Source organism: Chionomys nivalis, chromosome 5, assembly GCF_950005125.1.
Source record: "Chionomys nivalis chromosome 5, mChiNiv1.1, whole genome shotgun sequence".
In the NCBI taxonomy this organism is placed as follows: Eukaryota; Metazoa; Chordata; class Mammalia; order Rodentia; family Cricetidae; genus Chionomys; species Chionomys nivalis.
The window spans coordinates 4,771,345-4,784,026 of record NC_080090.1 but is presented as its reverse complement, the minus strand read 5'-3'; the positions used below and the strand labels follow the sequence as shown (position 1 = coordinate 4,784,026).

Here is a 12,682-nt window from a genome sequence, read left to right as displayed (position 1 = left end):
AGATAGAAGCAGAACAGCTGAGAGGTATGGGCTAGCTTGGACTGCAGAGCAAGAGCCCTCCAAAAGGAAAGAAGAGGTGAGAGGGAGGGACAGGCAGAGGGAGACAGGGAGGAAAAAGGAGATGGAGGCACAGGGAAGCCTTGGATCAAGAAGGAATGTGGGACCATCGCCGACATAAAACACATTTAAAGACGTTAGGAGTTGGTGCAGCTGGCATTCTTAGCTAGAAGGCAGAGTGAAAACACAAACTTTAGAAAAAGACAAACAAAGTAAGCTTTAAGTCCAAAATGTTGATAGTTTTATGCATGACGATGGTTAGAGGAGAAAAGAGGAGAAACAGTATGTAGATCTAACAGTATGTAGAGCTAAACCTGAGGAGACCCAAAGACACCAGCTGGTCGAACCTGGTTTCATCTTTTCCTGTCTTTTTCTTCCCTCCTCCCTTCCCTTCCCTCTCCTCTCCTCCCATTCCCTCCCCACCCCTCCCCTTCCCTTTCTCTCTCCTGGAATCCAGGGTTGTGTTGTCTTAACTGACTGTTAACTGGTTAATCTGCTAGTACTTCATCTAACTTAAAAGCAGTGGTTCTATTATTTTTACCTTGTCTATTATCTTTTCTTTTTGTTTCAACAATTTTATTGAAAGGTGTATTCCTTAGTTCAAAACATAATGGTAGTTGGTTAGTTTACTTCTGTCCACTCAAAAAATCAACATTGTTTTCAAACTGTAGCATATCAACCTTTAGGAAGAACTTGGTTTACAAAGGTTAAGGATAAAATACTCCCATTCTTTGGTTTATTTTTCATTGGCCATTATCCATTATTATCTTAATCAAGTACATCAGCTTCTACACCCTTATGGCTAAAACTGCCACAGAAACAAAAGGCATGCTAAGAAGAAACCCTCCCTGGTTTCAAGAGATGTGTTTCTGGATTCTTCCAGAATTCTTCAGTTCACAATCACCTCAAAAGTACAAAAGTTGCGGTTCTATGTTCATAGAGACTTTTTCTCCCCTTACCTGACAAACTGGCATACACCTGAAAATCCAGCACTTGGCTAACTGAAGCAGAAGGATCACAACTTCAAGACCAACCTGGGATATATAGCAAGATCCTGTCTAAACTATATAGATTAAAGACTTTTTCTTCCCTTGTAGTTTATAATCTTATGTTAGTATAGATGAATTAGTCATAGCTCTTCTGAATATATGAGCCAATTAATACTGGGTTAATGTCAATTTACAAAAATTAACGTAAATATTCATTCACTAACTTCACTTAGGTAATATGGGTATCAAAATGTGACTTTGAAACACTAATACATGCAAATTTTGATACATCTATGGTAATAAACCCAGTAGCTACCTTGAGCAAACAGAAAGGCAGAAACACTGAAATTTCTAACAGATTAAGTAACTCCACAAGGTAAGAGAATCGGAATGATCCCAACGTGGTCCTTATACCCAGCACTGTGCTTAGTCTTAGCTAGAATATAGTCAAAAGAAGGCAAGGCAGCTTGGAACTAAGCCCATAGACACCCGAGGGTGAAGTGCTGTGCTAAGCCCGACTAGTGTCTTAGATCAGACATAAATAACAAAACACACCATTTCCCAAGCAAGAGTTGAGAGTTAAGTACAAGCAATTCAGTTTGTAAAGTAGAACCCCATTTGTGTGCAGTGGTTCCCTTGTGTGTCCGAGACCAACGCTATGTTGTATCCCAGAATAAAAACAAGTTTAGAATCGCTAGGACAGCTAAAGACGTGACACACCCCTTCTAACACTAACCATCTGACGGCCTTCAAACCTTACATTAATATCTGACAATTACATATACATACCGGACTACATTTTCTGACCTAGCTCCTCAAGCGGCAGTTTTCCTGTCTTCAGTTAACTGATAATTGTCTTTTAAAAGGGATGGGCCCTGACTAATTTTAAACATTAAGCTGAATACAGATTTAGTCTAATTTGTTCACTTCTATAGTTAGCATACAGCATAGTTGCCCTCAGAACGCGTACTCTGCCAGCAGAGATGGCTGAAGGACTTAGCAGCTCTAGTTAGCAGAAACAGCAAGACCACAATTGCAAAGTCACATGGAGAGGCCCCCAGACTATTAGATAACATCTCTACCAGTGAGAAGAAAGCCAGTCAGCAAAGAAGTCCCCTAAAGAATTAAGTGATACTAGATTCCATATTGTGATTTTTTTTAAAAAAAATAGTCTTTATTAAGTTTCTGCCCAATGCTTAAATATGTAGCATTTTATGCGAAACCTACTACTCCCGTGTGTTGGGGGAGCGGGGGGGGGGGGGGGGGAGTAGGGGGAGGGATTGCAGGACGAGACATGGCAACACAGAGACGATTCCTACCATGGCCTTGTGCTATGGCCATGGTTGGACCCTGCTGATCTGCTCACAATCTAGCACTCCTAAAAGAAACACTGGGCATTTCTCAAAACAACAAATCAAACAACTCTCTCTCCTACACATCTAAGTATATACACTCACATATATATTATTTAAAGATCCCTCTTGTGGAATAAAGGAGCATAGCTCCACTTAGTAACGGAGCACTCCTTGTTCTCATCCAAAATTTAGTCTGCTCTTCTGATGGACAGATAACCCAGTTAGCTAACCGGGTACCTGCTCTTAAAGTTGTTTCACAGGATTTAAAAGGTGAGTATTTTCCAGTCACCTCAAAAACAAATGCTCATAATCATGTTACTGTCTCTACTCCTAAGTGAGATTTTCTACATCACCCCACTTCTCTCCCCACTTTCTGTAACACCCCTCTGATGTACTCCTAGCTAGCCGTCTCTCTCAGTCGGCTTGGTAACCCAGCACTTTTAAAAAAACATATTCTATGGAAATGTTAATATATTAAGTTTATACTCAAACCCTGCCAGGTCACAGCTGTATAAACCAAAGCGAGTCACGTAGGGACTTTTCAGTTGCTCTGTAGTTCCTCCTCTCCAGCTATCTGACCGCACTTTATTCTCTGTGAGTAAAAAGTAAAGAACCCAAAGCATTCTGCTGCTAAGTGCTTGCTGCTTCTGCTCACAAGAACTTCGGACTGAAAGCAATCCTACTGTAAAGTCGCAGGAACAAGAGGCCCACATAAAGAACGGGGCCTCCGCTAACAGCACCTTCAGAGGCCCCTCGAACAGGAAGAGCACCTGCCAGACTCAACAGATTTGTCTCTGCCTTCTAGAGAGAGGTATTTACCTGCTTCGGTGTCTCTCTGGGGCTTGGGCCCTGAGCAGTAACAGCAATCTAAGAAGATGATATAGTTAAGAACATTGAAGAACAGCCCAATGACTCCGGCAATGAGGACCAGCAGGGGGTTCTCTGTCTTCTGGGGACTGATGTACCTTTTGATGGCTTCTATCAGGATGCTGAACATCAGGGCCACAGCAAAAACGGAATTGCCAAACGCCCCTACAACATCTGCCCGGAGAAAACCGAACGTGCTCTTCCTGTGCTGCCTGATGTGGCTCGCCCGCAAGCCAAACAGCCCGATGATCATGGACAGCAAGTGGGAGAGGACGGTGAAGGCATCAGAGGCCAGGGAGAGGGAGTTGCCTAGGTAGGAAATCACTAGCTCCAGCCCAAAGAGAAGGACGCAGACCACACACATGAGGATCATTCGGAAGCTTCGGCCGGAGTATCTTCCCATGGCTGCCGCGGCTCCTCTTTCCCGGGAAGGCAAGAGCTCCTAGCAGATTTAGAGATTACAACTCCTGGATAACTCTCCCCTTCAGCTGCTCAGCGCCTGTCATATTTGGAAATCACCTTTTATAGGTTGCTATAAAGCCATAAAGCAGTTTAAAGGGCAATTAAGCAAGAAATGTCACGTGAGTCTGGGTTTGTAGAAATGGACACTGGCTTCAGGTGTAGACTTCAGAATTGTTTGTTCGGATGCATTTAATTATAGGGCTTCATGTCTTTCCTTCCTCTAAGAGCTTACCCTAGCCAGAGCTTCACCAGCTCCTGGCAGAATACAGGAACGGCTTTAATAAAGCAAGCATTTGGCATCAATGGCCACGTCTTGTCTCCTACGTGTGTAGTTTTGAATGCAATCTGTGTGAAATGGAACATTCTAGTATTTTCATTCCAGAGATATACCAAGTAATATCCCTATCCCCATTGCTTTGCCCCCTGACCACCAAGTAAGCTACCCCACTTCCAACAGTCTTTTTAAGAAAGACAAGAAAATAATCCCCAGTGTGAGGAAAGGTTCGGACCTTCCAAAACTGGAGGAGCTAATGAGTGACAATCTGTTTCAGGAAGAAAGTCAAATAATGAGTTAACTGATGCAAGTTTGGATCTCACTAAAAAATCTTATCCCTTAGGCTCTTACAGCATCAAAGGCTTGTTGTCAAGTATCTAAACTGACAGTGGCCTATGTTGTTTGGAATAGCCACCAACTACATAGCTTTTTTAATTAAAAAAGGTTTTAATTACATTTCCTGGGTGAGGTTAGTATGTCTGTGTCAGAGGAGTACTTGCAGGGGTCTGGCCTCTCCTGCTACCAAGTGGGTTCTGACAATCATCTTCTAGACTGCAGGAGTGACAAAGTGTCTGTCTCCCTCGTCCTTCCTGATGGTACTACAGCGGGTACCATGGTTATGTGACAGATGACTAACAACTAGAACAGGCGATCCTTCCACAGATGGTCAAAATGCCTTCTCCGTGGTTGTTTTATGAGATATTCTTCTGCACTCAGACTCAGAACTGTGTCACTAGCAGTCCACGTCCTACAAAAGTTCATGTAACCCACTGGCACAACGAAACTATTTTAACGTTGAAACTGCTAAGGTGTGTAACACAGGTGCCCTAGTTGGACCCTTGGAGCAGAGCCAGTAGTCTATCGGCCTTGTTGTCTTTTGCTGCAGTGAGCACCGGGCAAAGAACCACTTCTGTGACTCTAACTCAGATTACATGCAAATACTCTGCCATCTATACGAGGGACCGGAGCAAGTCCTTAAGATTTCAAGGGTTATGATTATGTCCGGCTTCTGGCCATCGATTTAAAGCAAATGGTTCCTATACCCTCTTAAAAAATACCAGTGCTTTCTATTTTGATAGTTTCATACCCACTACACAGCCCAAGCTGACTTCACACTCACGATCTTCCCACCTTAGCGTCTCAAGTGCTAGGATCTTAGATGGGTGTAACACCTGGAAGATCAGCAGCCTTTCACACATGGAGTTTGAAAAGGGTTTGCTACTTTAGCTGACCTCCACTTCTAGAAACAAGCCAATTTATCAGACGTAATTTCAGTGAATGATTCACATCTTAATGTAACTAGAGTTCCTTTAAATGACTTGGGATGGGGTCACCAAACCCCAGGCTTTTCAGTGTTCCTTTTATTTGCAAGAAGCTAAAGAAAAAAAAAATTAAAGATTTGAAAAAAGCTCCAGAGATTTCTCCCTCTCCCAGATGACCTCAGGTCACAGTATAAAATATGAAATATGTGATCTACATTTTTACTGTTTTGTCATGAATCAGAAAAACAAAAACTACCTTTTTAGTTTCTACTAGTTTTCCTCCAAAGCAACATACACACTTCTTTAGAGGACAAACTTTATCATGATTAAAGTCACAAATTAGCAGTCAACTTCCAGCTGACCCCATGGAATCAACGATATATGACGTGCTAGGCACTGTTCTAGTGTCCCCCATAACAGAGGAACCTGGAAGTGGGTACGGGTCTCCTCATCGTTTATGCTGGACGAAGGCTGGAAGGGTAAGGTGAACACGAAAATGCCATGGCCAGTGAGAACTGATTCAGAGCACAGCTATGTGATCAGATAGGCACGCTGTTTACATCTGGTGCGTGTGCAGGCCATAGTCCAACACCAGGTGCTGGCCATTTATTTTCTGAGACAGGGTCTTATAGACTCTGCTGGAGCTCACACTAGTTGGCCTGACTGGTGAGCAAGGAAGCTGCAGGAGCCGCCTGTCTTTGCCTTCCCAGCTGGAACTAGAACTCAGGTCTGCAAGCTTGTCCTACGAGAGCTTTATTCATGGAGCATTCTCCCCAGGCTGTATGCTGTATTTCATCTGCAGCTTCCTGGAGCATCTCCTGTCCCTAACAGGAGCATAACCCGCCTCTGCATCTCATTCCCTTCCCTCTATTAACACTGAAAACTTGCTCATTCTTCAAAACATGACTCACAATTCTAAGCCTCTTAAAGGCCCTTCCTGGGAAACGGAACTGGAAATGAAGTGCTGAAATAAGGTATTCACTCGCTTGTCAGAGGACGGAGCAGGAGGACCACAACTTCAGTCCAGCCTGGGCTACAAGGTGAGGTAGTCTCAGCAGAAGCACATGCCACAAAGCCTGGTAACCTGGGCTCAAACCCCATGATTCACATGGTAAGGAGAGCGGACTCCATCAAACTGTCCTCTGACTTCCATACATGTGCCCTGGCAAGCACACACTGCCTCACCAGGAAAAAAAAAAAGAACTAAGAAGGCTCCAAATGAGGTACAAAAGGGCTCCCAGGCAAACAAGCAGATAGAAAGACAACTTGCATGAGAAAAGCAGAGGGCTGTGTCGAACTGAAGGACACTGAGCAGGTAAGGAGCCAGATTAGGTAATGTGCTTACATTTTGGCCTATAAATGATAAGAACTATAAAACGATATGGGGGGCGGGGAAACTATCTTAATAGACCACAATGAGAAAAACAAAAACAGTCTTGAAAATGTGAAGGCTGGCATGGTGGTCGCGCACCTAAGAGTGACACTGTTGATTAGATATTGTGAGGAAGCCAAGCACAGAATTTTTCATACCAATACCTAAGGAGGTGGCCAGGAAGAAAAGCAATGACAGACATAACAGGAGTCAGTTAACAACAGTCAAAAGATCCAGGTGCTGCAGTGAGACAAGAGTCAGAGTGCACACTGGACCTGCAGGGTGTCCTCCACGACCTCAGCGAGACCCTCAGGGTGGGGAAGCCTGGAAAGTGTGGAGAAATGGGGGCAACTCCTTCTGAGATGAAGACTGGCTTCCTGAGACCACCAGGGAAAGTGTACCCCTTGCCTACCTGGCTTTCGTGACCACCCTTGTGTCTATGATTCGGCTACTGTAGGATGAACTGAATACATAAAATATAATTAGTTCATGATGTTTATTACCCAGGCTGTTTACAGAAAATTATTTCCCACCATTAATTTAGGTGTAAGAATAGCTGTTTATCTCATGTGATTTCTCTTTAGAGTTTTTAAAAAATGAAAAAAAAACTGCATCTGAGAAGATATTAGTATCATTGGTTTAAAAAAAAATTAGGATGGGTGAGAAGCTTCTGTTTCATCCATCAGTAACTCCGACCAAACAAGGTGTAGAACTTGGCAGGTTTCTTGCCACAGATACACATGGCTCCAGGCTGCAGCTCACACAGAGGATTGAAAGGAATGCAGAGACTTTTGGCTCCCATGGACGGAGCACCAGGTTCCACATCCTGATCCCTGGAATTAAAGAGATAGGAAATTCGTTCACTCCTGCTACACACTGCACCCTTCTGAGTGCAGTCTATCGATGAGTTATATTTACCTGGCAGTTGTCTTTTTGATCCAGTCCTCACAGTCAATTTCCCCACAGAATGGAATCTGTGCAATCTAGGAAGAAAAGAAAACGCATTCTGCCATTATAACTCCTAGAAAGGAGCACCTGAGTTCTCTTTTTACCTTTCAAGCAAAAGGGGTAGGTGTCCCAGTCCTTCTGCGGCTATGGTACCTTTGTAAACACTGAGATCTTTGCTCAGAAGTAGACATGAGAACAGAGAATGATTTTTTACAGCATCCAAAATCCATACTCATAAAACTTGACACAAACCATCCTTGCTGTAACATACTAAACGCCTGTATGAACTGTGCTGGAGACCTCTTCAGGTCCTGACTGCTGCCTGTGTTACAGAGCTGGCTATCAGGAGGATGGAAGGGGGTGTCTAAGAGTGAACTGATTGCAAGGTAACACAACAGTAACAGCTAACAGCCAGGCAGGCCTCACTCGACCTTACATGTCTAACATGTCAGGGATAAGTGACTAACCTTAAACAACAAATACCCATAAATGACAAAAATCATGTTTTATCAGGAAAATTACAATGAAACTTCAATCTCAGGGAATAACATAGTATAAGGAGAGAACCAACCCCACCAAGCTGTTCTTTGACACCTCTCTGTGTGCTGTGGCATGCACCCACTCATACACTGAATGTAGGAAAGAGAAGGGGTGGTTGTTTGAAGGCAGAGGCAGCAGCAGTGCTGCCCCCCAACTTTTCATGACTTAGCAGTATTCTACATTCTTAAACTAAATTCACCTGCAGGATCATGAGTTCCATCTCCTGGTCTACAAAGTAGTGTCTCAAAAACAAAACAAAAAAAGGTCCTCTGCAAAGCTATCATGCACTGGGATCTAGTAAGCATGTTTCAGAAGGCTTCTTCTCTAAGAAGTAAAAGCAAATAGAAAGGAGGCAATTACAGAAACAGGAACTTCTTTAGATGGACCTTAATTCCAAGGAAGGGCAAATGCTCATGATCAAGTCTCTTATGTTCACTTGGTGAACGTGCTAGTCTAATTTCCGAAATTTACCAACTGCTCTTCTTTTTTTTTTTTTTCGAGACAGGGTTTCTCTGTAGCTTTGGAGCCTGTCCTGGAACTCCCTTTGTAGACCAGGCTGGCCTTGAACTCACAGAGATCCGCCTGCCTCTGCCTCCCGAGTGTGTGCGCCACCACCGCCCGGCACCAACTGCTCTTCTGATAAACTGCCTCCAAGACTACAGAAGTAATACATTTCTATGTGTGTCCTGCAAGCAAGGAAATGGATGGAGAGAAAGGGACAGAGACCAGTGACAGCACACATTCAGAGTTTTAATACAGAAATTTTTTGTGCCATGAAAATGGAGACAAAGGACCCAAGATCTAAGCCAATTACTTCCCTGTATGGGAGCTGCAAACCCTTAACATTTGCAAACAAAGTGCATAAAAAAGGACATTTATAAAACTGTGTAATACATAAAATAATAATGTCTGTAGCACATGAAGAAATTTGTATTTGGACTCGTAAGTTATTCTGTCAGAGCCTCGTGGCAAAGGGAGATAATTCTAGCTACTTAGGAGCTGAGGCGAGAGGATCCAAAGTTCAAAGATTCTAGCTTACCAGTGAGCTCAAGCCTAGCCTAGAAAACTTAGTGAGAGTCTGTCTCTACTGCAAAATAACAAGTAGCGCAAGGGGTAGTGCTCTTGCTCTGCATGCCTAACGCCTGAGCTCCTACCCCAGCACCATCAATACAGCAAATGAGCTAAAATGAGAGGTAGAAAGGGTGGACTTGAAAATCAGCGAAGTGAACCAATTAGTCGCCCCACCCCTTTTTACCAATGAATGGAAGTAGAGAGGAAAAGAGCGGCGTTTTACCTACTGTAAGTTCGTCCACAGACCTTTCCTCTCTAAGGCTGTCTGACCCCATGAAGAAGTGGGGAGGAGTCATGGACTACTGACTGTAACAGACACAATCTATTTATTGACCTATGTGTTCGTTGGACATGAAACTAAAATATCCCTGCTCCACTTTAAAATTTCAAATACTTACAGTAATCTATCTAATATTAGAATAAAATATATGACTCACTAACACCTTGTGAAATCAATGCATTAGCTAAAAGCTACTCTATTATATTAATGCTTATGCAATTTCTCTAAAAAACTGTTTTACAAAAGTGACTAATCATTATCATAAATTATTTAAATTTTTAACTTAAAAATTAATGGAGTAAATTGAGTCCTAGCTCCTCAGGAGACTGAAGCAGGAAGATTTCAGGTTCAAGAGCTGTGTGGGCTATAGAGTGAGTTCAAGGGTCAACCTAGGCATTTAAGAAGATCTTTCCTCAAAATGAAAAGAAGTGGGCTGGAGCTATACTTAGTGCTAGCCCAGCATTAGCATGCCAAAGCCTAGGTTCATCCTCAATACGCACAGAAAGGAGCACGTACGATAGAAGATGGCCACACAACTTCTAGTCTTCTGTTAAAAGCATGCAGCAGACAAGGGAACTATAGAACACAGAAAGGTAAGGGCCAGGGAAACAGTAAACCAAAGCCAAATGCTGAAGAAGTGGGGATCTGAGAGCAGTGTTGAGGCCATCTATTTTACAGAGCAGTGAAGAGTCAGAGAGGTGAATTCCTCTGCACCAGTAACAAGAAGTATTATAAGGCTACCAATGATTGTTTGAAAAACAAAACAAAACAAAACAACTTTGTCTTTTATTCTCAAAAAGGAGTTTCTAAAAATCTGTGGAGGAAGTATGCCTTAAACAGCGGCAGAGAGATCTAACTTCTGGTATCTGTCTAATTCATTTAGACTCTGGCCCATGGTTTCTCATTTGTAATCTGGAGACACGGGACTAGTTGCGTATTTAACACGCAATACTAAAGTCCATAAGTGATTCACTCCAATAGTACAGAAACCTGAATAATGTAGAATCCCTTTGCTTGACTGGCTCTAAAGGAGACTGAGACAAAGTCTCGTCTGAGGGAGTTGTAGAATCTGTTTACTGGGATGTGGCAGAAGTGCAGGCCAGTGGGACAGCACTGCCTAGCACAGGCAAGACCCTGGGGTCAGTGCCTGGGCCTGCAAAACACAAAACCAAGAAAACCTTTCTGGAGGCCCCTTACCTTCCCAGAATCTAGTGCCTTCTGAAAGTCCTCCAATGTGTTGGACACAACCATATGAGCTTTAAGGTCTTCAGTAGCCCTGCCAAAATAAATCAGAAAATACATAACTTTCCTTACAAATATGACAGGTTTTTTTTTAAATCCCAAAATAAACAAGATTTAATGAAATACTAAGTGAAAGTCAGAAGAACTCAATCTGAGTATTAATTCCCTGACCGGCAGTGGCCACCTTACTTGAGCCTCACCTCAAGCCAGCATGTGAGAAAATTGCCACGCACACAACAGGCAGCTGCTACTTTTGTCATTGCTGCTGAACAGTCCTAACTCCCATTTGTACCACCTCAGAAAGTCTGTTAGTTTTCAAACCTTCTGGTCTACTTTTCCCCTCTACAAAAACGGGAAAGTAATAATAATACTACAGCAGGAGATATATAGAACTCACTGCCCAATAATGACACACGAAGGAATGAAAGCATTGTAACAACACACACAAATTAAAGATATTTTCACACCATCAAATCCTCCCACCCTACATTCCCGTCCCCTTGGGTCTCACTACATAGCGCAGGTTGGACTACAACATGATTCCCTCCGAATACAGCTAGTATTACTAGGTGTGCCTCACCATGCCTGGCTCCACAGCCTCCTCTTTCAGACCCTCAGGCTTTAGTAATGCCATAGGCAATACTTTCATCTACATTCACACATGGAGTAGAAGGGGAAAAAAAACACAGTTCTTTTCTGAATCTCAAGGCTAGGACCTTGGGCATTCTTAGCAATTGGGAGCTATCAATCAAATGTTTCCTCTTTTCCCGTCACATTTTTTTGTATCAAGATAGGTAAGACTAAGTAGGAAAAACCATGGGACATTTCCCACCGTACATTTGAAAGCAGCAGGCATGGCTCTTGCACCCTCACCCACCAGCACTCCCTTGACCTGACTGTAATCTGGTGTGTCCATGTCACTAAGTTCTAGGTGATGGCAGAACCAATAAAATGAGTGGATCTAAGTTCTGGAAAACTACACCCACTGGACCTGCAGACCAGCTTCACACTGCTTCAGATAAGAAAGGAGAAGCTGCTCTGTGTCTGACTCTGGTCTTCTCTTGGCTATAACAGTTTAGTCTACTTCACACAGGACTTCTTTCATCAAAGCTGACATTAAGGAGGCTGGGATGTAGCTCAGTGCAAGGAAAAGAGCCTGCCTAGTATGAATGAGGACACAGTTACCTCCCTCAGCACTAAAAGGAAAAGAAACACCAGCTACCCGTAATATTAAATCCAGTAAACTGACTAGGAGGCTCCACAGAAGGAGCCTGTCCCGTGGAAGGAGGGAAACCTCAGGAATACACGTTTTTGATAGATCTATACTGCTAGGTCCTCAGTTCAGTAAAATTAATCAATATATTAGTTTCTTCATACTTGGTAATACAAAACTCCAACTATGAACAAGTATGCAGTGCTATCTTTTTTTTAAAAAAATGAGTTGTTATCCTAATTCAGCTTTTCCTTAGTAATTAAGTCTATGTAGAATTGACCTATTCAAAGTACCTATATTTATAAGCAAGAATGCAATGTATATTGAAAATTGCACAAGATTAAAAACAAAACAAAAACATCACTAAGAATAAACTATTCGGAATAAACCTTGTATGTAAAAAATAACAGAATTTGAGTATAAGTGAATGAAAAGTTGCTGAAATTTTCTGCTAAGCCAGGAGTGGTAGCATAGGAAGGCTGAAGTAGAGGATTAAAAATCCAAGGCCAGTCTCAAGTTTGAAGGTAATCCAGGCTACCGGAGACCCTATCTCCAAAAACAGACGACAACTTGTTTTTGTAAAAATACCCATCTGGAGCTTGAAGACAGCTCAGCAGCATGGTAACCCCTTTCTAAGTGTGAGGACCTGGGTTCAGCCCCCACGACCTACAACAAAACCAGCTGCGGATGTGGTACATGCCATATTGTATCCCAGAACCCCTGGGACTTGCTACCCATCCAGTCTAGCCT

The 12,682-nt window shown here is 42.8% G+C and overlaps 2 protein-coding genes across 4 annotated transcripts in view; both read right to left on the bottom strand.

The window, feature by feature from the left end:
• Slc30a10 (solute carrier family 30 member 10) overlaps positions 1–3,671 on the bottom strand; it is a 32,172-nt gene extending 28,501 nt beyond the window's left edge. Inside the window, exon 1 of the mRNA XM_057770391.1 lies at positions 3,221–3,671. Coding sequence (XP_057626374.1) covers positions 3,221–3,671 — 451 coding nt within the window. The remainder of the gene's footprint in view (positions 1–3,220) is intronic.
• A 3,448-nt stretch (positions 3,672–7,119) lies between these two features.
• Positions 7,120–12,682, bottom strand: part of Eprs1 (glutamyl-prolyl-tRNA synthetase 1) — a 77,412-nt gene continuing 71,849 nt past the window's right edge. For all 3 annotated transcript variants that reach the window (XM_057770112.1, XM_057770113.1, XM_057770114.1), the window contains 3 exons: positions 10,675–10,753; positions 7,557–7,621; positions 7,120–7,471 (listed from right to left, as the gene is read on the bottom strand). In XM_057770112.1, coding sequence (XP_057626095.1) covers positions 7,321–7,471; positions 7,557–7,621; positions 10,675–10,753 — 295 coding nt within the window. In that variant the 3' untranslated portion in view covers positions 7,120–7,320. The remainder of the gene's footprint in view (positions 7,472–7,556; positions 7,622–10,674; positions 10,754–12,682) is intronic.